This window comes from Perca fluviatilis, chromosome 9, assembly GCF_010015445.1.
Source record: "Perca fluviatilis chromosome 9, GENO_Pfluv_1.0, whole genome shotgun sequence".
NCBI classification, from domain to species: Eukaryota; Metazoa; Chordata; class Actinopteri; order Perciformes; family Percidae; genus Perca; species Perca fluviatilis.
In genome coordinates this window covers 21437343-21464179 of record NC_053120.1, presented here as the reverse complement: position 1 = coordinate 21464179, position 26837 = coordinate 21437343, and the positions used below count along the sequence as shown (strand labels likewise).

Here is a 26837-nt window from a genome sequence, read left to right as displayed (position 1 = left end):
CATCTTCTCCTGTATCTTTCAGCTGAGTTCCAGGCTGTATGCAGCAGTGGTATTGGCATTACAGCTGATGGCAGAGGTGAGTAGGCCTATGTTGTTCATGAATGTGGATGTTCCCACATTGCTGTTTATCAGTATTTATCTACGTGCATAGCCTAATACCTATTTTATCCTAGACATCAATGAGTGTGCCCTTGACCCGGACATTTGTCAGAACGGCATATGTGAGAACCTGAGAGGAAGTTATCGCTGCATCTGTAACATCGGTTACGAGTCTGACACCAGCGGCAAAAACTGTGTTGGTGAGTCAGAGTGTCTCCATGTTTTTATTGAGAAGAAACAGCACACCCCTAGCTAGCAACGTTAGCCATATTTCTGTCTTAAAGTAAAACTGTGTACCATCCTGTGGCCACAACTTGTAATAACAGGATAAAATGCTAAGACAGTGCAACAGCAGCACAAGTAGAGAAGAGTCATCAAATTGCACAGCAGTATCTTTCCAAAGTTTGCTAACATTAACCACCACAAGCTACTGGTTAGCAGGCAGCTTATGCAGCAGCAGCAAGGAGTGTATTGAATTAAAGTGCCCATAATATGAAAAAAATACTTTTTCTGGGATTTGGGGTGTTATTTTGTGTCTCTGGTGCTTCCACACGCATACAAACTTGAAAAAAAAACAAATATCCATGCTGTTTTCAGTGAGATACGGGTTTCTGAATGTGTCCTTCAGTCTCCGGGTGAGCTGTTCAAAATCGGCAGGTCTTTTTACGTCACTAGCCGAAATGAGGTGGCTAGCTCGTTCTGAATGGCACTGCTACAACACACACTAGTTCACCATAATCTACAAAAGAACTACTTACATGTCCCTGTTCTGCAGGTATTCCAGGCAAAGTTGGAAGTGCGCCCTCGTTTAGAAGAAGTCTCCCAGCTAATCCTGCCTTGTACTACTGAAGTTGTAGAAACAAACAGCTAGCTGATGTGATCCTTACCTAGCTACTGCGCATGTGTACCTCCCAACAAAGATGGGATAGAAGTGCGATGCTTCACTCTGTAGCTAAAACAGAGACCTGAACACACAGGGTGAAAAGAGGAGCTGCAGCTTTGTGCAGTACAACAAAAATATGGTGTTTTTTGAAAATTAAACCATGTAAACCTATTCTGGTACAACCTCAAAATACAATTATGAACCTGAAAATGAGCATAATATGGCCACTTTAAGGAAGTGTGTGTTAAATTGCTTATTAATTAAACTTTTCTTACGTGAGAGAATGTGTTTTTTTCTTTTGTCAAAAGTTAGTTTCGCTTTAAAGGCCAATACTCCTGGTTTGCATGATAGCCCTCTAATGTCATAAACCTCTTTTTTCTAACCATTGCCTTCTGTCGCCTCCATTGCAGACATCAATGAGTGTCTGGTGAACCGTCTGCTTTGTGACAACGGTCTGTGCAGAAACACTCCCGGCTCCTACACCTGCTCCTGTCCTAAAGGGTTTGTCTTTAAACCCGACTCAGAGACCTGCGAAGGTGAGCACTTTCACACGCACATTCTCACTTTGTGCTGTCTCACATCCAGATGTATTTTGTCGTTTTTACCAACAATCAAGGTCAATATGAGGTGACATTATTACCAGATGCGTTGCATTTAGTTTCCAGTAAACATGTGGCTCATGGAAAAAAGGCACACACATTGCATTTGCCAAATGCTGATGATGATCCATTTCAATCAGCCTCTCAGCCTTGACCTCAGGTGTGTGTTTGCACGTTTCAGATATCAACGAATGCGATTCTAGCCCGTGCATCAATGGAGCGTGTCGCAACGTGGCCGGGTCCTTCAACTGCGAGTGCACCCACGGCAGCAAGCTGGATTCCACCAACACCATCTGTGTGGGTAAGACATCCGTCCTCCCAAATGCCTGACGCAAATTAGCGAAGCACCGCCGGGTCCTAGAAACTGCTTGTGTGAGATTATGATTACACACTTGAGACCCGAGTGTCAACGGGAAATAATTGGTGCAAGGGTCTTTTTGTCTAATCATTCTAATCAAGGTTTACTCTTTTTTGTAAACGAACACTGAAGTTGTTCAGGCTTCCAGGAGCCATCCAGAAACATTATCATCCTCAGATGTTGGGCAAAATAACACGCTCAGATGATTTATTAGATGAATACTTGCTTGCACGGCCTTGGTTCACATGGAGATTGCTTTACTTCATAGAGATCCGCTTTAGATTCGAAATGACATGTGGTATGTAAGACTCTGCTGAGGTTAAATATTCCACTTGTTTGGGGATTTCTTACTTTTGGGAAATCATTGTGAGAAAGCTACATGCTAATACAGAATACAGATGTTATTGTAAGTGGATGGAGAATGAGTCATTAAATAAATACTCATACATATTCCATGAGCTGGCTCTTTCAGTGGTCTCCAAATTCTTCTCGTTTGGTTCATTTCTGTTTTGTTTTCGAGCCCATCACTCAGCGGGGGGAAGAAAGGGAAAGTAAATTGTGGTTTTGTGTTTGGGTGGCCTTGTGGTTTTGTAAAGAACCTGTCACTGATATGACTGTACACTCTTTTAGTTCATTAGGAATGGAGTAGCATAAGATTAAATGTAATGATGCATGGGCTTTACTTAGCTCAGCGTGTAGCCAAAGACACAAGTTTTATGGCAGTGAGGAAAGTTGAAGGTGACATTTTGATTGTGTTTGTGGTGTATTTTGTTGCCATAGTTAAAGGTACCCTGTGGAGATTTTGACCACTAGTGGTGCTGTGGAGTAATTTTGTGCTCTAATAGCACACACAAGGAAAATATTTAAATAAATTGTCTTTGCAAATGTTTTATGAAGAACAAACTGTTAGGCCTGAAGGATAAACCCAAAACACCCACTAGGTAAGCAAGTCTTCTCTGTTGTAACTTCGGCTCCACAGACAGTATGAAGAGTACATGCTGGCTGACGATACAAGACAACCGCTGCGAGGTCAACATCAACGGAGCCACACTGAAGTCTGAGTGCTGCTCCACACTGGGAGCCGCCTGGGGCAGCCCCTGTGAACCCTGCGAGATCGGTCAGTTCTCACACACAGATGCTGCAAATTTTTCATGCCAGTGTTTAATGTTTGTAATGCTGTCAATTTTTATGCTAAGGAGTTAAAGAGTTATGGTCTTGTTGAAAAGCCTCTGAAACAACATTTAGATCAGTGTTTACCGAACAAAGTCACAATTGAAGGGTGGTTTTACATTAAAGGTATAGTGGAGGATTTTCCCGAATTTTAGAAAAGATCCGCCCTCTCCACTTTTTGAAAAAATGCACATGCGCAACACTCTGCCTGCTCCCGAGACGTAACGCCTATTAAACGTGTGCACGAGAGTGCACTGTTTACAAGTTGCTGTCGGCATGGTTCATACAAGCCTACTTTCCAAAAGAAGATTTGCACTTTTTCACAAATTGAGATGTTTACCGTGTCTGTGCGGTGCGTGACTTGTGCCAGGGCTAGCATCGCTAATCATAGCTTACATCAACTTTCACTAGCAGTGATTTTAAATGGATTTTTCCAAATAGCATGCCAAACTTTACCTTTCGAGTAGAAACTTCGCGACTGAGGCATCAGTGGAGAGCCCAACCTGTGCTTTTAGCGCAAGCCAGCGTGTGAAACATTCTCCCAAAAACACTCCGGTCTTGTTTCTTTCTTCAGAGGCCTTTCTTTCTTGTCATATTAGACACGTACCACACATATACACCTGAAAGTATTCATGCGCAGAAAGCGAAAACTACCCTAGGGACGAGCACGTACGACGGCCTTACGTAAACATAGCGCCAGAATGATTGACAACTAGGAGGACCAATAGTCTTGATGATCCACCCGGAAAAAGAAAATCCTCCACAATACCTTTAAGAACTGCTTTACAGTTGCACATATTATTATAAATACATTAATAACACATAATCATCAAACAAATCAAAAGAAAAAAGGAACAAATGAAATGCAGGTGGGTTGTTACTTAGCTCTATTTTAACATATTTAACAATTTCAAGATAATAACAATAGCCATCTAAATAAAGGCTTTTTGACTTTTGCCAGAAGAGAGCCTTTGACCTTTCTTCTTCCTTTTTGAACATTTGTGTTCCCTTCCAAAGAGCACATTCATTATTTGTTTGAACTTCTGAGCACTCTGGGCCTGTTCTCTTCTGAATAAAATGCAGGTTTTAAACGTTTTTGGCTGCTTTCAATCATATTGTGGAAATCATGACTTGACCAATATATTGGTCATATATAATAATAATAATAATAATAATAATAATAACAATAATATATTTAATAATATATATTTAAATTAAAGGCTAATATTTTTTGACATTTTGGCAAACCAATGTATGTATACATACTCTACAAACAGTACTCATGCATAAAATATCTTCATTACATTTCCCCTCAGACACCGCCTGCTCTCGAGGGTTTGCTCGTATGAAGGGCCTCGTCTGTGAAGGTAAGAACATTTGATAACTTAATGACCAGTGACAAACCTGCAGCCTCCCTTCATCCAACATCGATGCCATGAAATCATCTTTTTGTCCTTGTAATGTGCCTTAATGTTCTCCCTGTAGATTTCTTTTGAGAAAAAGTGTGTTTCACCTTGTAATTCTTTACGGTTCTTAAAATGTCCTTCTCCCTGTAGACATTAATGAGTGTGAGGTGTTCCCTGGGGTGTGCACAAATGGCCGGTGTGTGAACACCCAGGGCTCGTTCCGCTGTGAGTGTGCTGAGGGTCTCACCTTGGACAGTACTGGACGCACATGTGTGGGTAAGAGGACTGCACAACAAAGAAATCAGACATCACATCCAATGAAACTGTTATTTCCAGAGGTTATCAATGTCACTGCTCCTTTAGGACAACACTTGGAAACAGAGGTGACTTTGTTTTTGATTTTATAAACCACTTTTCTAGATACGCGTAGTGAGCAGTGCTACATGAAGTGGCACGAGGATGAGTGTGGTGAGCCGCTGCCAGGGAGATACCGTGTGGACATGTGCTGCTGTTTAGTGGGCTCTGCCTGGGGCATCGACTGCGAGGAGTGTCCTAAACCAGACACACCTGAGTACAGAGCCATCTGTCCCAGAGGGCCCGGCTTCGCCAACAGAGGAGAAATTCTGACCGGCAGGCCGTTCTACAAAGGTACCAAATTGTTTCCACTCACTGCAAGTGGACGCTTTCATGAAAGTGCTTTGTGGCACAATGAGTGTGTACATTTCTTGGTAGAACCCTGTATTACCAAAGTGACAGAGAATAAAGTTTAATCTGTAACAGCCATATAGCCAATATTCATCCAGGAAATTGTATTATTTTGACCAAATTATGTCTTCCTCTCCAGATGTAAATGAGTGTAAGGTGTTCCAGGGTCTGTGTACTCATGGAACTTGCCGGAACACCATCGGCAGTTTCAAGTGTCGCTGCAACAACGGCTTCGCTCTGACCGCAGAGGAGAGGAACTGCACAGGTACGAGAGAGGGAGTCAAATTTATTTCAGCGAAATGAAACATTTATGTCACAATTAGTAAGGAGTTAGTCAGGGTATGTTTTTAATGTCTTTGTGTTTCAGACATCGACGAGTGCCGCATTTCCCCGGACTTGTGTGGTCACGGTGCCTGTGTCAACACACCTGGCAGCTTTGAGTGTGAATGTTTCGAGGGCTACGAGAGCGGCTTCATGATGATGAAGAACTGCATGGGTAGGTTGGAAACAAATCCACACACACACACACACACACACACACACACACACACACACACACACACAATTACACAATTTCAAATGATACACCCTGTTTGAAGTCATGTCCACAGTGTGAAACCACAGATCACCTAATCTGTCCATTACTTCCATTGTTTTTTTTATATCTCTTTTTATTCATCTTTTCCTCCTTTCTTCCCTCTTTATCCCTGCTTCCCTGTCTTCCTCTCTCCTGACAGACATTGATGAGTGTGAGAGAAACCCCCTGTTGTGTCGTGGAGGAACCTGCCTGAACACAGAAGGGAGTTATGAGTGTGAATGTCCCACCGGACACTCGCTCAGCAACGATGGATCTGCCTGTGAAGGTGGATCATAAATATCCATTCCCACACTTGGTGTTATTATGTCATTCTCAGCACATCACATTTTATTTTAAAAGCTAGTGCACTTGACACCTATGTCAAGTCCTGACAAAGTACCTTTCTCTTCTGGATCTTTTAGTTTCTATAAACTAGTGTTGTAATTATTATTCATGATTAGGTACAATACACTACATGGATTATAATGCATAACTTGTTTGCTTGTCCTGTCAGATGTGAATGAGTGCCAGCTAAGTGACAACCTGTGCAAGCATGGCCAGTGCGTCAACATGCCGGGAACCTACCAGTGCTCCTGTGACACCGGTTACCAGGCCACACCAGACCGACAGGGCTGCGTTGGTGAGTGGAACCAACTTTATCAAAAAATGTACATCAATGTTGGATAATTGGGAAATTATCTTTTTGTGTACTGCCCGTCATTCTAATATAATTAGACCTAGATACATTAACTGTAATTGTGTCCTTTCTTTGCAGATATTGATGAATGCACCATTATGAACGGAGGCTGTGAAACCCACTGCACCAACTCAGAGGGCAGCTATGAGTGCAGCTGTAGTGAGGGCTATGCTCTTATGCCTGACCTCAGGACATGCTCAGGTAATAAAACACAGGATGTGTTCAGTTTATCTGGATTTCAATTAAATATTTTTAAAGAAACTGAAGCTATAAAGAAATGCAACAATGTCATAATGTGATATTTTCGTAGTTCTCCCATGAAAAAAAAAAAAATAATAATGTTTTTCTGTCTGGTCTTCTTAATGGCGTTTCCACATACGTATAGCACATTGACATTATTCTGCTGTTTCGTTTAGATATTGATGAGTGTGAGGAGACTCCAGACATCTGTGACGGAGGCCAGTGCACCAACATTCCCGGGGAATACCGGTGTCTGTGTTACGATGGCTTCATGGCCTCTATGGACATGAGGACGTGTATCGGTGAGAGGAAACACAATACTTAGAATATGAATGTAACTTGGGAAATCTTCACATCTGCGGGACTTCCTCTGAATCTCATTATCTCTCACTCTAATCTCTAAAGGCCAGAACATTTACATATAATGCGTGTCTGTCCATCCTTGTCTGCCCAGATGTGAACGAGTGCGACTTGAACCCGAACATCTGTCTCCACGGCGACTGTGAGAACACCAAAGGCTCCTTCATCTGCCACTGTCAGCTGGGATACTTTGTCAAGAAGGGATCCACGGGCTGCACAGGTACACACACACGCACACACACACACACACACACACACACACACACACACACACACACACACACACACACACACACACAGGCTGAGAGGTCAGGGCCTTTGTGTGTCCATATCTGAGACGAGTGTTGATACAGTTCACCCATGCATACAGTAGTTCCAGGTCTGCATTTGTTAAAATGATAATTTATGAATGACTCACTACTTATAGAATTAAAAACTATCTGCTAAGGAAAAAGCTTATTTTTCAAATATCCTTGCTGTTTATATTCTTTTTTTTTTTGTTTAATGTTCAAATGGAAATATCGGTTCACAAATGTGTGTTACTGCCTGTTTATTGGCTAATTGATCTCTATATCTCTCCAGATGTTGATGAGTGTGAGATCGGGGCTCATAACTGTGACATGCACGCTGCCTGCATCAACGTGCCTGGAAGCTTTAAATGTCGATGTCGAGACGGCTGGTTGGGAGACGGCATCAAGTGTGTGGGTGAGTACATATTCGGACCAGACACGTTTTTAAGACAAAATAAAGGAACAAAAGTCTCCTTTACATATCTGTTTTGATTGGGTTCTGCTATCAAGTTTTTTTTTTCTCATGCTTTTTTTCTCTCTCTTTCTGCAGATCAGGATGAGTGCTCTGTAGAGGACCATAACTGCAACCTCAATGCAGACTGTGTCAACACACCGGGATCCTACAGGTGTACATGCAAGGAGGGCTTCAATGGAGATGGATTTTCCTGCTCTGGTAAGACTGCTGAAACTATCTTAATGAATCCTAATTGAATACTAGCTACTGTGTCTGTGCAGTGAGCTCCATGCACAGTAAGTTTATAATGCACTGCTCTGTTCTGATTCAGACATGGATGAGTGTGCAGACAATGTGAACCTGTGTGAGAATGGCCAGTGTCTGAATGCTCCAGGTGGCTACCGCTGCGAGTGCGAGATGGGGTTTACTCCTACAGAAGACAGCAAGGCGTGTCAAGGTGCTGGACTCATTCTGTAGCATTTTATTCTTTATACTTTTCTTTTTTTTATTCAACTAAAATTTTTTTCTCTGTCTGCTTTGCTACAGACATCGATGAGTGTAATTTCCAGAACATCTGTGTATTTGGAACGTGCCAGAACCTTCCAGGGATGTTCCGCTGTGTGTGTGATGATGGTTACGAACTGGACCGCAGTGGAGGAAACTGCACTGGTCAGTGTTGCCCTTCTGTAACTTTAGTTTTAAGTTCACTTAGTTCAGACACAGAACAGACTCAAATAGCTTGGCTGAGTTTCCTCAACAAAAACAGCCTTTAGTCATGCATTGTATTACTATTTAAAATTCTTTGAAAACATATCCAACATATACAAAGACCAAAGATGCCTCTACTACCATCTGTTTATTCCCTTCATTTCTCAGTCTTTTTACAGCTTACCTTCAAATCACCCATCTGTTAGTTTGTGACATACACAGGATTTGAAATAATTAAAAGTGGTATTTTTGGTTCCCGTACCTACAGCAGCATTTAAACTGATAGGCTCATACATTTCAGAAAGGTGTCTGTTGTCTGGTATGTGTTGCTGAGCTTGTGTTTGCCGCTGTGTAATGCAGACATCAACGAGTGTGCGGACCCTGTGAACTGCATCAACGGGCTGTGTGTGAACACTCCAGGGAGCTACCTGTGTAACTGCCCAGCTGACTTTGAGCTAAACCCCACCGGAGTGGGCTGTGTGGGTGAGTCACACTTAAAGTTGGCAGATTGAAATAAGACAATCTCTTTTAAAATTAGCAGGTTTTAATGAAGGAGATTGAGCTTGATTTTTTTTTAAATATGAGAACAAAGTGACAAGATCCTGCATCCTATCCCAAAATTTAACCAGTGAGGACAGATGACAAATCAAATTTGAGTTAAAAAGATTTAATAAAAATGTAATTAAACCACACTTTATTTCATTTGTACACTCACACATTGTAACGTGCTGTTACATGGAAGTGAAGACTCCCATGAATTGATAAGCAAAAATGTGTCTTTCTTAGATACACGTGTTGGCAACTGCTTCCTGGACATCCTTGCACGTGGTGATGGAGGAATCTCCTGTAGTGCGGAGATCGGCGTGGGTGTGACCCGGGCTTCCTGTTGCTGCTCTGAGGGAGGAGCCTGGGGAAACCCCTGTGAACTGTGCCCTGCCCCCAACTCCAGTATGTATTACAGGACTGATCGATTACCAATAATATTTACTGCAAAATGCATGTCATAGTTACTCAGATTTGTTGGTCAATTTTTGTCTTAGCAAAAGTTATTTATTTGACACTAACTTGCTGTGTGTCTCTGTCTTGTCTGTAGCGGAATATAAGACTCTTTGTCCGGGAGGAGAGGGATTCAGACCTAACCCCATCACTGTTATCCTGGAAGGTAAACCATCCAGCTTTCTCTGTTTTCCAGTCTATTGAATTAACAACAGAAACCACAGCTAGCACCGGTGTAGCAGAAAAACTCTAAACTTTGGCTTCTATTTCAGAATTAAAATGCAATTTAACATCAAATCAATACATGGGTGACATCTATGGGATGTAACAGTTTTAATTATTTTCTAGATATTGATGAGTGCCAGGAGCTGCCAGGTCTCTGCCAGGGTGGAAACTGTGTTAACACCTTTGGTAGTTTCCAGTGTGAGTGTCCAGGAGGCTACTATCTCAATGAGGAGACTCGCATCTGTGAGGGTAAGAACTGAAAGAGAAATCACACTGAATGAGGTAATTGACTGGAAAATATGTTTAGCCCTCTATTTATATTATGTAGATCACCTATGAAGGGAAAATGAACACCCTGCTCTCACCTCATATTTTGATTATCTGTCATTACATCTTTGCGTGCAGATATCGATGAGTGCACAACCCACATCGGGATCTGTGGACCTGGTACCTGCTACAACACTTTGGGCAACTACACCTGTGTGTGTCCACCTGAGTACATGCAGGTTAATGGAGGAAACAACTGCATGGGTGAGTGGGAGAGACCTCTCTTTGACCTACAAGAAAATATTTATTCTCTCGTGCAAATAAACGTATTCAAAGTTTGAAAAGTTGCAAACATTTCCTAATGCCGGCTTTTGGAATTAAAGGACTGTCTTCCTCTTTGTAATGCAGACATGAGGAAGAGTGTGTGTTATCGTAACTTTAACGACACGTGTGAGAACGAGCTGTCCTTCAACATGACCAAGAAGATGTGCTGCTGTGCCTACAATGTGGGAAAAGCCTGGAACAAGCCGTGTGAGGCCTGTCCAACTCCTGCTACCAGTGAGTGACAATAAATACACTAAAACATACTCTGAAACAGCTGTTGAAACATCGCTATATGAGTACATGTTATCACTGCCGCTGAGTGTCTCCTGTCCTGTCTGTTCCAGCTGAGTACCAGTTACTGTGTGGTAACCAGGCTCCTGGCTTCATCATTGACATCCACACTGGCAAGCCAATCGGTAAGGTCATAACAAGGTCAAAGCCGGCACAGTGCAGTTGGTAGTAAGTGGTGCTGTTACAAATTACAGTTTATATAATAACATTCTGTGGTATTGTTTTGTACAGATATTGACGAGTGCAGGGAGATCCCTGGTATCTGTGCCAATGGAGTGTGTATCAATCAGATCGGGAGCTTCCGCTGTGAATGTCCAATGGGCTTCAGCTACAACAACATACTGCTCATTTGTGAAGGTAAAACTCACTTGATGTTTACTTCTGTTTTTCTAACTGTGTCTGTTGCAAGAGAAGATAATGGTAATCACATCTACATATTATAAGACAATGCGCACAGGGTGGTGTTACATAGATTTCTTGCTCTGTTGCTATTTTTGTTTCCTTTTTTGTCTCTCACCCTAGACACACACACACACACACACACACGTATACCTCCCCATACTGTACCTACTCTCCTCTTTCACAGTGCTGCTGAATCATTGCATGCTTATGCATTATACAGTAATAAAAATCTACTGTACCTAAAAAAAAAGGCACAAAACATACCTCCACTTACACCAACCCCACACACACACACACACACACACACACACACACACACACACACACACACACACACACACACACACACACACACACACACACACACCCACACACACACACACACACACACACAGGATGAGAGGCAGTCCACTCAGCGCAGTTAATGCTGCCTTTTCCCACATGAGTTATGCCCTTGTAAAGACAAGTATAGTGGCTCTGAATGAGAGCACCTGGCTGGACCTTCAATCATCCAGAACCTGCCAGCGACTGAACCATACCAGAGCCAAACTGGATCCGCTGTGTTTTCTCTCCTGCTGTCCAAAAGCCGACTGCCTGCTTCAACGAGACAGTTATGGAGCCTGTGATTGATGTCTACTGTTTCTTTTTTTCTTCCCCCTGCATAGATATTGATGAGTGTAACAGCGGGGACAACCTGTGCCAACGCAACGCCAACTGTATCAACATTCCAGGCAGCTACCGCTGCGAGTGCTCGCCAGGCTTCAAACTGTCCCCCAGCGGGGCCTGTGTGGGTGAGTCCAGCCTGTCTGACAGGCCTTATTGGGGTTTCCCATCTTAAAATAGCAGGAAGGTGGAATGATTGTGTTGGTTATGTGAGGAGAATGTTAAACATGGACATTTCTTGTTAAGGGGAGGTTATTGTAATTTGCATTTACGGGACAGTGGAGAATCTGCTGAGGTATGTTAATTTACGCCAGCCTTTGACCAAACACAACGCCAGTTTTTCCCAGTGGGGTTTTATTCTGTCATAAACAAATACACATAAAACACGTGTCCAAATATTCAGAAAACCAAAATAGGAGAAAACCAAAACAATGCAACACAAACAATGCATACAATTTAAGCATGACACATGGCATGGTCTGTATATAAAATGGGATTCGTACATATAAAGTGCTTGTTAGTTGCGGCCCTTGATAATGCGTTAATATTTTTCATTTCTGTTTTGTTTTTCAGACCGTAATGAGTGCCAGGAGATTCCTAATGTGTGCAGCCATGGAGAGTGTATTGACACACAGGGAAGCTATCGCTGTCTCTGCCACAACGGCTTCAAGGCTACAGCTGACCAGACCATGTGCATGGGTAAGAAGCACAATCTTAAACTATAATATACACTATATAATTTATGAACACTGTGTTGCACGTAATCCTGCAGAGTAATTGAATACCGTATACCGAATACTGTCTAACCCACTTTAAATGTTGTTCCTTCTGTGTGTATTTTAGACATCGATGAGTGTGACAGACAGCCATGTGGTAACGGTACCTGTAAAAACACAGTGGGATCCTACAACTGCCTCTGCTTCCCTGGCTTCGAGCTAACACACAACAACGACTGCATGGGTACTGATCACTTACTATTCTGCTTATTTCATAAATTTTTTCATTTTCTGATCATTTACTGTTATACGATGGTCAGCAGCAGTTAGTGGTTTCTCTTAAAGGTCAAAGTCTTGACACAGGTTTAGATTAGGGCTGGGCAATATATCGATATTATATCGATATTGATATATGAGGCTATATATCGTCTTAAATTTCGGATATCGTAATATAGTAATATGACACGTGTTGTCTTTTCCTGGTTTTAAAGGCTGCATTGTAATTCATCATTACTGTAGTAAAGTGGTGTAGTTTTCTGAACTTACCAGACTGTTCTAGCTGTTCTATTACTTGCCTTTACCCATTGAGTTATTATATCCCCATTACTGATGATTATTTATCAAAAATCTCATTGTGTAAATATTTTTGAAAGCACCAACGGTCAACCCTACAATACCACCACAATATCGATATCGAGGTATTTAGTCAAAAATATTCTGATATTTGATTTTCTCCATATCTCCCAGCTCTAGTTTAGATATCATATTGTTGAAGATTACATCGATAAAGTCCAATAAAAACATGCTGCCCTTTTCTGTAGCGGTATTACATAACATCATCTGATGTTGCTGTGTTTTGACTTTTCTTGCGCAACAAAGAAAATTATACACTCTCTACAGCTCTTGGTGCCAGGAAAAACATACATTTCTTTTTTTTTCTGCCTGTTTCCGGTTGTGTTTGTCGATGGATATCCAAAATCACAGGGATGTTTATAAGAGTCCTAATCCTCTCAATGTTGACCTTACAGACATAGACGAGTGCAGTGCCCTCCAGGGCCAAGTGTGCAGGAACGGACAGTGTATCAATGGACTCGGTTCCTTCCAATGTCTCTGCCATGAGGGTTATGAGAATACTCCGGATGGGAAAAACTGTGTCGGTAAGTCGGTGATTAAATATACAAGAAAAGTAAGAACATGGTGGCATTTAAAGATTCCGTACAGTACAGTTTACACAGACATAAACACACATCTGATTTGTACATTGTCGCATTTTTCAGATATCAATGAGTGTGTGAGTCTGCCCGGCACTTGCTCTCCGGGAACTTGTCAGAATCTGGACGGATCGTTCAGATGTATCTGCCCGCCTGGCTATGAGGTGCAGAATGACCAGTGCATAGGTAAGGCACAAACTTACACACATACAGTACATACAGGGATAGACACACTTCACTACAGACTAAATGCTCCACACATACTGAGAGCAACCGAGCCATCTGCTCTTCACACACATTCACAAATGCACCCCCACCGTCTTCTCACCTGCCTCCCTCCTCCCTGTTCTCTTTTACGCTTCTTTTTCAGATATCAACGAGTGTGAGGTGGAGCCCAACATCTGCCAGTTTGGCACCTGCACCAACACCCCCGGCAGCTTCCAGTGCACCTGCCAGCCGGGCTTCGTACTCTCTGACAACAAACGCCGCTGCTACGGTGAGAGAAGCTGTTAGTTAACAACTTGAATGAATGTGGTAATCTGATATATTTTATCTCGCTTTACAAATGTGGTGGAGGAGGTTTTTGTGTTTGTGTCCCATGAATAACAGACCAATTACTGTACATCTTTTTTCTTATGGCAGATACCAGAGAAAGCTTCTGTTTCACCAAATTTGAGGCAGGCAAATGCTCCATCCCCAAAGCTTTGAACACCACTAAGGCCAAGTGCTGCTGCAGCAAGATGCCTGGAGAGGGCTGGGGACTTCCCTGTGAGCTGTGCCCACGAGAGAGCGAGGGTGTGTAACACAGACACACACGCATACACCACAGAACTTTTAGGAAGACATCACATGGCCACAGACAATTGTAAAATAATGAAGCTGACCTTTTTCTTTTGGTGCGTCTCCAGCTGCTTTCGACAGTCTGTGTCCCTTTGGGCACGGAGCACTACCTGGGCCAGGCGATGCTCGTGAAGGTCAGTGCTACAACGTAGATAGATTTCTTTCTTTTTTTATTTAGTGGCCAAGTGTGGAGGTCTTGCATATGTTTAAAAAACATGCTAATTTCCTTGTGCTCACTTTAGATATGAATGAGTGTCTGGATAACCCAGGCATCTGCCAGAACGGTATCTGCATCAACACAGATGGTTCATTCCGCTGTGAATGCCCCTTCGGATACAACCTGGATTACACAGGAGTCAACTGTATTGGTGAGATGGTTTCTGAAATAAAAATTAACACTCTACAACGTTGGAATCATAAAAGAAGTATTTAGAAGAGTATTTTGAGTATTTATACTGAAACAGCCGCAATTAAGCAGACAAAGAAAAATCAATCGGCAGGACTTCTTTTAAGGAACTTTAATGCCATGTCTCAGAATATATCACCAGTATTATCACCCAGGTGTGATGTGAGGCTTTTTCCTGCATTACAGCCTGATCTATTTTTGGACTAACATTTTATCTGCTAATGAGGGCTTTTAAAGTCTCAGGTACAGTATAAAATCTTCATTGGTTTTAATTGCCACATCTATCTATACCCCGCTCTCTGTCTTCTCCAGACACCGACGAGTGCTCTATAGGAAACCCATGTGGAAATGGAACATGCACCAATGTGGTGGGAGGTTTTGAGTGTTCGTGCCAGGAGGGCTTCGAACCCGGACCCATGATGACCTGTGAAGGTCAGTCACTTATACAGTAACACTCACAATTGACAAAGGTACTTTTTTTTTTTTAAATTGATGGTAAATTAAACAAACCCGTCTCTCTTCTTGATTCCAGACATCAACGAGTGCTCCCAGAATCCTCTGCTGTGTGCCTTCCGGTGTGTAAACACCTTTGGTTCCTATGAGTGTATGTGTCCTGCTGGCTACGTGCTGCGAGATGACCAACGCATGTGCAGAGGTGAGAGGGCGCAGCAGATTTCCTTTTTGTAAAGTGTCACTTTTATCTGCTTGATTCCTGTCATCTCTGATTTCACTCCTTTTCTGTGTGCTGGTAGCCTCACAAGCCAGACCCACATCTGCAAATTACATTTGCTGCCGCTAGGGTGCATCTAGATTTCTAGGCTAGTGTGCTGTAGTACACCACTGAAAACAGGAAATTACAGTTCTCATTTTAGCTGTCTGTTGTAGTTTTACCTGTTGGCCATCTCTCATTGTCCCTCACCAGACCAGGACGAGTGCTCTGAGGGTCTGGATGACTGTGACTCCAAGGGTATGACCTGTAAGAACCTGATTGGCACCTTCATGTGTATCTGCCCTCCTGGCATGCAGCACAGACCCGATGGAGAGGGATGTATGGGTGAGTACAAATGTTTTAGTCAATGTGAGAGGTTCTCCTCAGTCCTCACCCAATATCTGCTGTTTTTACTGGATTCATCCGCCTCTTCGCTCTCTTCATCCTCCTGTCCTTTTGCTCTGTACGCTGGCAGACCTGAACGAGTGCCGCAGCAAACCTGGCATCTGTAAGAACGGACGCTGCGTCAACAAAGTAGGAAGCTACCGCTGCGAGTGCAATGACGGCTTTGAGTCAAGCTCCACTGGAACTGAATGTATTGGTAAGATCACTACTGCTGAATAATATGTAGTCACACGCTGGGGGGGTGATAACTGGCAGTGTGCGTATACTCTTGTTTTATACTCAATTGAAGTTTAGCAACCAAAATATATTTTTTTCTTCGATCCCTTATCCCAAACACAGACAACCGAAAGGGCTACTGTTACACAGAGGTTCTGCAGACGATGTGCCAGCAGTCATCCACCAACAGGAACAGTGTGACAAAGTCTGAGTGCTGCTGCAACATAGGCCGAGGCTGGGGCTCACAGTGTGAGCTCTGCCCGCTGCCTGGCACCGTACAGTACAAGAAGATGTGCCCACTTGGACCTGGCTACACCACAGACGGAAGAGGTGAGTCGCGCAGTAACACTACCGATTGATTTTATGAAGTAAAACAAACAAAACCTTCAATGCAGCTTCAAGGAAGAAAGCTCACGCTGTCATAAATGAGTTTAAAGAGACTCTGTGTTGAATTATGTGTTTGGCAGAGTGCGAACCGGTCTAATTCAGGTCACTTTCTAAAATGTCTCCGTACTTTCAGACATCAATGAGTGCCAGGTGATGCCAGATCTGTGTCGGAACGGTCAGTGCATCAACACCATCGGATCCTTCCGCTGCCACTGTAATGTGGGCTACAAAACCGACTTCACTGCAACCTCCTGTGTTGGTATGGCTGATTTCTGTCAGGCTAATACTCCCTCTCTCTCTCTCTCTTGTTATTAGTCAGTTTGGTTTCAAAGGCATTTTTTTTTTATAGATACTGAATATTGCTGCCGAATTTAAGCAATTTTTTCCCTCTCTGCATATTCCAGATATGGATGAGTGCGCTCTGTCTCCGAAGCCCTGTAACTTCCTGTGTAAAAACACAGAGGGCAGCTACCTCTGCTCCTGCCCCAGAGGATACAGCCTGCAGCCAGATGGAAAGACTTGCAAAGGTAGGTGGACTCTTGATTTGTGTTTGTTGGTTATTTCCACAGCTTCATAAAAGCCATTAGATGCTATTTAATGATCTTTTCGATAGTTAACCATATTAGTTGTATTGTCGCTCTCAACATATCGGCAGTCTGGGGGCTGTTTTTTATTATTATTATGATTATTATTATTGTGTGTTACAAATGAAAAATTGCTCTCATATAATTTTCATGAACAAGCTTTATAGCTTTGAGACTTCTATGTAATTTGGTTTTGATGGACGTTAAGTGCTTTTTTTCTTTCCCTCTAAGATCTGGATGAATGTTCGACCAAGCAGCATAACTGCCAGTTCCTTTGTGTCAACACCATCGGAGGCTTCACCTGCAAGTGTCCTCCTGGCTTCACACAGCACCAGACAGCCTGCATCGGTGAGTACAAGACAGAAAGAGATCAGTGTTACCCTGCACCGAAAAAAAGTTTTGTCTTTAGAAAGAACATAAAAAACAAAACGTGCATGATTACTTCAAATGAAATTGGTTTCTTCTCTCTTTGCAGACAACAATGAGTGTTCCGCTCAGAACAGTGCGTGCGGTTCCCGGGCCTCATGTGTCAACACGCCTGGTAGTTTCAACTGTGAATGCTCTAAAGGTTTCTCTTTGGACAGCACAGGCATCGAGTGTGACGGTGAGCAGACACAGAAACCTTTACATTTAGTTTCATATAGTTTGGAGAGGAAGGTCTCTCGCGCAGGGTCCTTTTCAGTCCCAAAATCATGGGAACATTGGGTTCTGCTGACGTGTTTGTGATCAAAGGTGGCAGAAAATAGTGGTTGCACTGCTGAAAACGAGAAATGTAAAGCCTTTATTTTCATTTTCCTCAGATGTGGATGAGTGTGGCAGTAACCACCGCTGTCAGCACGGCTGTCAGAACATGATGGGAGGTTTCCGCTGCGGCTGTCCTCAGGGCTACGTGCAGCACTACCAGTGGAACCAGTGTGTGGGTGAGTTACACTGACTCAGTCTGTGAGTCTGTTAACAACAAAGGCACCAGAACACATTAGTGTAGAGGATTACTTAGGAATTCATTATGGTTAAAGTATTTTAAGGCTTAATATAAGATTGCAAAAATATGTTCATCTATGGTTTAATTTCATATAAAAATCCCTGATTCACGTAAGGACAAAATTCAAAACAACCTTTGCGATCACGTTTCTCCTTAAAATATTAGTGTTAAGATATTGAGGAAAATTCCTTGTCATTGTGAAATAATGTAATAACAACGATGAAAATTACAATGATCATAATCATTAGAATAATACACATTTTATTGATTGATCTGATTTTATTTTGTACTAAAATAGCTCTCTATGCTGGTTCTTGATCATATTGTGTTGGTATGTAGCAATTTGCAATAATTTCTCAAAAATAAATTGATACTCCTCTGAAGTGATGTGCATAACGACATGGAACAGGACAGAATTATACTAAAGCATTTGTTTGAAAGCACTCTTTAAATTTTGATGTAAGAATTGTCTATAAAGGTGACGATATAGGCACATCATTATCACATCATCATCAACGTGCAAAAGAAATGTTACTTGGCATGTACTGCATCATGTCCTAACACACTCGCCTCCTCATTTTCGGTCTCTGCACTTTTGTCTCTTTCCTCCGCAGATGAAAACGAGTGTCAGGCAGCAACAGTGTGTGGCTCTGCCTCCTGCTACAACACACTGGGCAGCTTCAAGTGTGTGTGTCCCTCCGGCTTTGACTTTGAGCAGGGCGCTGGTGGCTGCCAAGATGTGAATGAATGTAGCACGGGCAGCAACCCCTGTATCTACGGCTGCTCCAATACCGACGGAGGTTACCTGTGTGGCTGTCCTGGAGGTTTCTACAGAGCCGGACAGGGGTGAGGGGACACAAATTAAAAATATTAATTTAAGCAACTGGTATTAGAAAAATGGTGTCACTAGACATTTTTTTGAGTAATTCCTGGTGGCAACATCTCACCATAGGAAAACATTCAACCATGTTTCATGTGCTGGGAGTTTTGCCCATGAATTTGAAACGAATTTCCTTCCCTCTTACTCAACATACTAACCTCTCTTGTTGTTTCCATCCAGTCACTGTATGACAGGCTCAGGTTTCCCAGGCCAGTTTGTGGAGGGTGATGATGACGATGACAGTCTGTCTCCTGAGGCCTGCTACGAGTGTAAGATCAACGGAGGAGGAGGAGGAAAGAAGGGACGACACAAACGCAATGCTGATGAAAATGGGCTCAACCAGGTACGTGTGTTGACAAACTGCTTCTCAGTGCTCGTCTCATTGGGTCACTTTTGAGAATTCAAAATAAGCGTGTTCTGATGTATGAAGATGAGTCTGTTGGTGTCTTTATCTGATTGTGTGATGTTTCTGCTTCCTCATGTTTCATCTCTTTCCTTCTGTCCTTGTCCACGCCATAGGAACCGGCAGTGAGTATGGCCAGCATAGACACCCAGTCCTCCATCCCCATGAACCTTTCTCTGTCCTCGTTGGTCAACAAGGAGCCTCTACTAGAGCTTCTGCCTGCCCTGCAGCCCCTGGAGCACCATGTACGCTATGTCATCACCCATGGCAATGCTAATGAACACTTCCGCCTTCTGGAACGACGCGATGGAAAGAGTGTGCTCCGGCTTGGCAAGAGGCCGCCTCCAGCGGGATCCTACCGACTAGAGATCGCCAGCCTGCGGCTGTTTGGGCCCCGAAGACTCCACCAGCTGGAGGAGCAGCACGACACTGACTACCTACAAGGGGAAATAGGAGACGCTCTGCGCATCAAGCTCCTCATCCACCTGCACTGAGCTCTGAGTGCGCTTACAATCCGGTCCTGGACTGATTCCTAAAGCCTTTGAGTTCTAACCTTCCCTTTTATCAAATAACTCCTCCCTTCCAGCTCCCCCTGCAGGACCACCCCCACCCCAACAGGGGTAATCAAGGGCTATGAAAGACTGAGTCAATCAGCCCAACTCTACCACCACTTTGTTACTGTTTATGTTATTATATGTTCATCTTTGTGTGTTTTTTTTTACCCTGACTACACTTCCTCTTGCACCCCCCCACTTGTACCCGACCCAGCACTCCTCCACTGAGAGGGCCAGTGGAGGAGATGGCAGAGAGGTGCCCTGGTGCTTGGACCATAGGCCCCTAATAAAGACAAAATGGCAGACAGATGGTTCACAAGTCCATGAAGCACTTTTGTCGATAAGCAAAACAAGAAACTAACCACAAACAGAAATTAAGTGCTGAGAGTAGCCAAAACTGTCTTAATGTAACATGTGTGGTAGTATTAAAACCAATCAATTAAAAGGATCTAAAGTGATGTCTTTTTGCTTAGTATTACCAAGAAGTGATATTACGGCTAAATATTAGGGGTTGGGTGCCGTCATGTTGGTCCAAGGACTCTCTCACCTCTCTGTGATCTTGGTAAAAATCACAACACTGGGGAACAAGGTTTGTCACGTCTGCCCCTCTCAGTATTGTAGCGTGTCATTTAATGTATTTGTGCTGTTAAAAAAATGTTAACACGAAGGACTGCAACATTTACACAGCATTTCAGGTTCTTTAGTCCACAGCGGTCTGTTTAATAGCTGGATGACAACCAATTTTCAGACGAGAAAAAACAGCAAGCTGTGTTCTTCTCTGATGTAACTGACTTATTTCCTACCTGTGGGCAGCGGCAAGCAGGGATTAGCGTGTTAGCGTGTGTGTGCTGTCATGTTTGGTTACCTCAGTACTTTATGGACACCATGCTGTGATGCTGACTTTGAAACAAAAGAGGGTGCTAGTGTCGCTCAGCATCCATCACAAGCAGGGATCGCAAACAGCTAGTAGCTGGTAGACTTAAAAGAAGATAGATCAGGTCACATTTTTATTTATCCTTGTGGGGATCAAGACTTCGGGTGCACCGATTCTGGACCTGAGAGCCATCTTTTTTTAAAAAGTCTTTTACCCTTGACGGCTGTCAGAGGCTTGTAGCTTCTCCTGGTTCTGCATTTTTCAAACAAACCCCGAAACATAAATGCTTCAGGAGAACAGAGCTGTAGCTGACAGCCGGTGTTGGGAGGCTGAACTTGACTATAAGCTGGCTTTATCTAACTTCTTTGACTTTACCGTGAGCTTGATGTCTGAGGTCTGAGCCTCATTTACAACACAAAGAGACACACAGCTGACTACAGTCTCAATGGTACATGACATGTTAACCTAAGCTGTAACTAAAGGTAGTGCTTTACAGCGTAAGGGCACGCACAGGTGAACACGAAACCTCACAAAAAAAACAAATATCCATCAGGTCATCTTTCATTTCTCATGATTAATTTTTCTCTCAAAGAGAAAAAAGGTGCTAGATAAAACCATCTTGTACGCTGTACAAAGAAAGTGCAGTCTTGAATCTGGATTGCAAAAATTTACTTTTCTTTTGCTAGGATTTTATTGTGTCTGTGTTTGTCTGTCTTTTGTATAGTCTCAGTGCTGAAAAACCAATTATTATCAAACTTGCTTTTTGAAAATTAAATTGTATATTTTTAAGTGGAATGTAGATGGGTTCTTTTTAAATGTCAGGGCTGCCGAATCAAATACTCACAGTAAACCCAAAATTGAATGCCTTTAAGTGCTCTTCACGTTGTCTTGTTGAGGAAAAAAAAGAAGCAAAACCAACAAAAATGTATTTGCTGATCAGTGACTTTTGACGTTTTGTTCACCAGTCAAACCAGACATCGTCAAAAATAAATCAAAACATATCAGACTTAGAGATAATTAACATTCCCATCAACTTGTATCTCATACAAGCTTACACTGTCTGTACAATGCCATATGGATCAATGACCATCTCCAGCTAGGATCTATGGTGCTTATCTTTTTCTCTTAACAGTCAAGGTTGCTGCACTCTCCCATAGCCTACGCAATGTTTATAATACATAACCATTTTTCTAACCTGGGAACCTTTGTATACTTTGTATCTTTATTGTCAGTTTGTAATTTTTCCTTTATTTGCCACTATGTTTAAAAAAGGCAGTGTTGTGTGTGCTTACTGTATCTCAGCTTCAGTGTCAAACTTGAAACAATACTTTCATCATCATCGGCTTACATTAAAATATGTGCTTTATACTTTATATGAAATATTCACCATAAACCTGACACTTGTTGATGCCCGAGACCAGCCGAAAGCTGAAATGACAATCATCTAGTCACACCACATTTACTAGGCTGGCGATCAATAAATCAATCAGCCTTCATGAAACATCTTTTATTATCCTGAATGATCATCATTTTTGTGCAAAGACAAAAACCAAAGATTTATAACATCAAATGGCAGTCTGTAAAATTAGAGTGATTCACATAATATTGTAAACTTTTGTCCAGTGACATTAACAGCAATAAAGTATTGTGGGTTATATTTTTAAGTCCTGTGTCCTGAGTTATTATTTTCTCTTGTGTGTTAATATCCATAGCTAACAAAAGTGACACAATATGACAAAATGAGTAGCAGTTATTTTATTTCTTTCCAACATGAACAATGTGGAGCTTCCACACAGTCCAGCCATCAGTGGAAATCAGGAAGAAGAAGAAAATCCTTGTTTTATTTACACTGATTCAACCCAGTGTATCAAAAACAAAGCCCATAGTCTATGTATGTCATTACAAAAACACAAGAAAAGCAAAGCTACCTGCTTTGCCTCATTCTAAGACGTGGCTGCATGACTACCTCAAAAACCCACAGTCTGAAGATCGATACAGTAAGAGGAAGAGAACAGAAAGGTAGCAAAAAGGAGACTCCCAAACTTGAGTCAAGAATAGAAAAATAAAGCTTTCTCTTGCCTAAAGGTTGCTGTTTGCTTCACCACCACACTTGGCAGGCGGACTAAGCAAAGGACAGAACCAGTGAACATAAACACTACTTGCAGTAATAACAGATTATAGTTTCAATATGGCTTCTCAGTTATAGACACAGTAACACACAAAACATACACAGACAAAATCTTATGGAGACACAAACTACCTGCTTAAAAAGCATCTGAGACTGCAGTGCTGTTCCAGGCTCAGTGTCCAAAAAAAGTGAGGATTTGTGCTCCTTGATCAGCACTTAACACTTGAATGCTTTACAATGGACATTGGTTCATTAAAGGGGCATCTGCTTAAGTGTAAACTCCTTGATTTAAGTTCTGCTTGTGTTCTGCATGTCGAGTGTTCTCTCCATAAATGTAGCTTTGAGGTTATAAACTTTGTTGTGAGTGAAGGTGATCTTCCCAAAATCTTATTGTGTTTTAATACCGGCAAGCTCTGGAGTTTGGAAAACCTAGCCCTAAGGTGTTGTTGTAGCATGTTTGATGGGTAGAGTAGGTTGGGTTAAGGCAGCTGTGCAGCTCATTATTTCTGTCCTTCATGGTCCAACATCTGGATGTTTGGCTCACAGGGATTCCAGTGATCTGTTGTTGAACCAGACTTGTTATGCTTACATAGCATCCTGCAGCCTCATATTTACACCAGTACAAAGGCTGCAAAACAGTGATATAAACCAGGCATACACCAACATTAGGTAAACCCTCTTATTACAGTCCATTTCCACATCTAAAATTGCTCTTAAAGACTGTAAAGTCTATGAGCAATGAAATTTCCCCCTTACAGCACCTTACACCAATGCATAATCAAACTGGCCCCTCTCCAGCCCCTCCTTGTGGTCAGTCCAGGATGATGCAGGCATGCGGCTGTAGGGGTCCAGCAAGATCCTGAAGCACCTGACCAGCAGGAAGACCAGGAAAAGCATGAGGAGGCCTACGAAGGCAAAGGCGGTACGCTGCTCAGAATCCCCCCCAACCAATGCCAGAGAGGGGCTGCTGCTGCCGCCGACAGGACTGCCGGGGAGGGAGGTGCTGGCCGGGGACAGCAGCAACTCGTAGTCAAGTGTGGGCACATTGTTCATCCTCCAAGGGGCCCGAAGGCAGGGCTTACACACTGACTGGATGGTTGGTGTATTGGGAGGAGGTGCGGAGAAGAAAGGGAAGTTGTTCATGAGGGGTGGTGTAGAAATGGCCGACTGAGATTGGGAGTTTTATCACAATGTTTACAATTTTATATTGTATTCCCTGTTTGTTGGGTGAAGGGCATGTGGGCTGAATAAGAAGTTAGGTAGCCACAGCCAGCAGGTAGTTAACAAGTAAGAAGACTGCAGAGCAATCCTCAAGGTCAGAGAGTGTGGTGTATTTGTCTAAAATGTGTGTATTCTGATCACGGCAGGACTTGCACACACATTTTTTTCTGCTTGCCAGATTATTTAGTCAAATCTACGTCAGTCAAAGTGACATGACCCAGAAAGGCCTGGCCCTAATCTGCTCTGACAATGTGACAGGCACACATGCATACGCACACGCACACTTTTCAATTAAAGCGGACTACTTTTTAGCATCACGCATTTTGAGGAACTGACCAAACAGTGTAATGAAGCTCTATGGCTTTTTTATTCAAGTGTCCAACCCTCAGGATGTAATGTTTTTAAAGTATTTATCAGGGCCAGTCTGCCACATCAGCTCTCATTCTCGCTCTCAATCAGAGCAGCAACGACATGACACCTGCTAATGCAAACACACCAACACGTGTCCGATCACTGTCAAGGTGAGTGCTCTCTTTGAGAGTTAATAGTGTGCAGATGGACTTCTAATACCCAACTGGGTGTCACTGAACTGAGAGTCAGACACAATCTGCAGAGGCCAGCAACACCAGGTGTGTGTTAGCATACACGTGTGGGCCTAATTAGATCAGGAGTTCAATGGATCAATGGCCCTGAATATAAAACAGTACATCACCTTTGTATATGTTGCCCGCTAAATGCAACGTTTTCCCTTGTTGCGTGATAAGTGGGTCGGAGCTGTCAAGTGTTCAAACTGCCTCGCTTGACAACAAGAGGTAGAAAATGAAGGTTCTGAAAAGTTAAATTGTCAGTCATAAATGAAAAGTGGCTTCATCCACTTTGATCTTCAGTCTATTGAATGCAGAGTGTATTTATGGGGCTCTTTAGCGGACATGACAGACGGTCGTTACCAGGCATAGTGTCATCAGATGTTTCTGGTTAAGTCCTGGTTCTTTTGACTCACCACCTGAAAGAATAAGAGACCAGTGGTTAGAAAATAATTGAGGTAATTGTCCAAAAATTCACTAATAAAGCTCTAATGATAACGTTTAATTTGCACAATATTACATCAGTACACAGTAAAATCCCTTCAGATAAAACTGCTTGCATTGCACAACTTTTCCATGAGGACTGTTTCTAGTGCGGACCATAAGGAGAAGATTAAGTCATTCCTTCCTCATTTCATCATACGATCTGATTATTACCACCCTTTGCTCAATAAGTAACAATGACAGTGACATTAGCCATGTGTGGGGAGAACACAGCACCAGCATCCCCTGTAATGACACTCAATTAGTAAGCTGATTATGGTGCCATTACAGCCACATTAGCAGTAATGAATGCATGATTATAAACATTGATAGTGCATGACATCACCCTCATTTGTCAGTGCACTGTGACAGTGGACCATTTGTTCACTTGTTGACCCCCTTCAGTCATTCACTCACGTGATGGAGGGAAAGACAAAGTGTTGTGGAGCCTCATCAATAATCTAAAATCGCATCTCCCCTGGCGTACCAGATTTCAAATCACTGAAGAAACGCGATACAAAACCATTTTTACCTGCTCACCCATCTGAATATAGCGGTGACTGGGCTATTTGCTTAGACAAACGTGATACTGAGAGATATGCAGAGCACTGAGTGTGTGTGAGGGGGGGAGATATGCTTAAGAGAGACAAAGGCGAGAGGATGCAGAGGGAGAGAGATAGATGGTTGGAACCAGAAAGACACATTCATTGAAAGTGAATTTAATTTTGAAGTGGATGTATTACAGGAGGGAGGGAAATGGTCAAAGGTGCAGAGAGAATTGAATTTGTAACACATTTAAAGGGAATCCGTTATTGTATGGAGAGGTTATAAGCTATAGGGCAGCTAGAGATGACAAGACGAGTGACTCAAGGTTTACAGTAAATAGGAAATGTAGGATGGACAGAAAACAGAGGAAGAAGAAAAGCAAATTATGGAGATTGATAGAGGAGGTAAAGATGAATGACGAGAGCAGAAGTTCCTTTGGTGAAAGGGCAGCAGTACAGAGGAGCTGGCACAAACTGGACTGACTCTCCTCTGCATGACCATGGCAAAATGCCTTTTCATATACTCTCTCTCTCTCTCTCTCTCTCTCTCTCTCTCTCTCTCTCTCTCTCTCTCTCTCTCTCTCTCTTTGGCTTTCAGTTCAAAGGTTTTCTATCTGCTACTTCATCAGCCTGTGTGTCCAGGGTGGTTGGGGCACCAGACTCCAGACCTGGGAGCAGGATGACACACCTGGGAGGTGGCACTCGCAATGTGAATGAATGTGCACTTTTGTGTGTGTGTGTGTGTGTGTGTGTGTGTGTGTGTGTGTGTGTGTGTGTGTGTGTGTGTGTGTGTGTGTGTGTGTGTGTGTGTGTGTGTGTGTGTGTGTGTGTGTGTGTGTGTGTGTGTGTGTGTGTGTGTGTGTGTGTGTGTGTGTGTGTGTGTGTGTGTGTGTGTGTGTGTGTGTGTGTGAGTGTTTCTGGCTTGTCGCTGGCTCTGACTGATGGGAGTTGCAGAGTCCAAAAATAGGTCAGGAGGAAACTTTGAAACTGTTTTC

The 26837-nt window shown here is 42.7% G+C and overlaps 2 protein-coding genes across 3 annotated transcripts in view; one reads left to right on the top strand and one right to left on the bottom strand.

Annotated features, from left to right (window-relative positions):
* fbn2b (fibrillin 2b) overlaps window positions 1–22545 on the top strand; it is a 70369-nt gene extending 47824 nt beyond the window's left edge. The window contains exons 17-65 of the mRNA XM_039810910.1: window positions 23–76; window positions 174–299; window positions 1393–1518; window positions 1763–1882; window positions 2919–3056; window positions 4426–4476; window positions 4666–4791; window positions 4936–5163; window positions 5360–5485; window positions 5588–5716; window positions 5958–6083; window positions 6312–6437; window positions 6573–6695; window positions 6911–7036; window positions 7189–7314; window positions 7677–7799; window positions 7935–8057; window positions 8170–8295; window positions 8385–8507; window positions 8907–9029; window positions 9333–9494; window positions 9640–9708; window positions 9891–10016; window positions 10173–10298; window positions 10443–10592; window positions 10703–10774; window positions 10881–11006; window positions 11717–11842; window positions 12288–12413; window positions 12558–12674; window positions 13459–13587; window positions 13708–13827; window positions 14012–14137; window positions 14284–14436; window positions 14550–14615; window positions 14724–14849; window positions 15200–15319; window positions 15420–15542; window positions 15810–15941; window positions 16072–16197; window positions 16341–16547; window positions 16738–16863; window positions 17009–17131; window positions 17420–17536; window positions 17664–17792; window positions 17989–18108; window positions 18785–19016; window positions 19231–19393; window positions 19570–22545. Of these exons, the coding sequence (XP_039666844.1) occupies window positions 23–76; window positions 174–299; window positions 1393–1518; window positions 1763–1882; window positions 2919–3056; window positions 4426–4476; window positions 4666–4791; window positions 4936–5163; window positions 5360–5485; window positions 5588–5716; window positions 5958–6083; window positions 6312–6437; window positions 6573–6695; window positions 6911–7036; window positions 7189–7314; window positions 7677–7799; window positions 7935–8057; window positions 8170–8295; window positions 8385–8507; window positions 8907–9029; window positions 9333–9494; window positions 9640–9708; window positions 9891–10016; window positions 10173–10298; window positions 10443–10592; window positions 10703–10774; window positions 10881–11006; window positions 11717–11842; window positions 12288–12413; window positions 12558–12674; window positions 13459–13587; window positions 13708–13827; window positions 14012–14137; window positions 14284–14436; window positions 14550–14615; window positions 14724–14849; window positions 15200–15319; window positions 15420–15542; window positions 15810–15941; window positions 16072–16197; window positions 16341–16547; window positions 16738–16863; window positions 17009–17131; window positions 17420–17536; window positions 17664–17792; window positions 17989–18108; window positions 18785–19016; window positions 19231–19393; window positions 19570–19947 (6485 nt within the window). The 3' untranslated portion in view covers window positions 19948–22545. The remainder of the gene's footprint in view (window positions 1–22; window positions 77–173; window positions 300–1392; window positions 1519–1762; window positions 1883–2918; window positions 3057–4425; window positions 4477–4665; window positions 4792–4935; window positions 5164–5359; window positions 5486–5587; window positions 5717–5957; window positions 6084–6311; window positions 6438–6572; window positions 6696–6910; window positions 7037–7188; window positions 7315–7676; window positions 7800–7934; window positions 8058–8169; window positions 8296–8384; window positions 8508–8906; window positions 9030–9332; window positions 9495–9639; window positions 9709–9890; window positions 10017–10172; window positions 10299–10442; window positions 10593–10702; window positions 10775–10880; window positions 11007–11716; window positions 11843–12287; window positions 12414–12557; window positions 12675–13458; window positions 13588–13707; window positions 13828–14011; window positions 14138–14283; window positions 14437–14549; window positions 14616–14723; window positions 14850–15199; window positions 15320–15419; window positions 15543–15809; window positions 15942–16071; window positions 16198–16340; window positions 16548–16737; window positions 16864–17008; window positions 17132–17419; window positions 17537–17663; window positions 17793–17988; window positions 18109–18784; window positions 19017–19230; window positions 19394–19569) is intronic.
* A 76-nt stretch (window positions 22546–22621) lies between these two features.
* Window positions 22622–26837, bottom strand: part of LOC120565275 (cortexin-1-like) — a 30223-nt gene continuing 26007 nt past the window's right edge. For both annotated transcript variants that reach the window (XM_039810912.1, XM_039810911.1), the window contains one exon: window positions 22622–25233. In XM_039810912.1, coding sequence (XP_039666846.1) covers window positions 23772–24152 — 381 coding nt within the window. In that variant the 5' untranslated portion in view covers window positions 24153–25233 and the 3' untranslated portion in view covers window positions 22622–23771. The remainder of the gene's footprint in view (window positions 25234–26837) is intronic.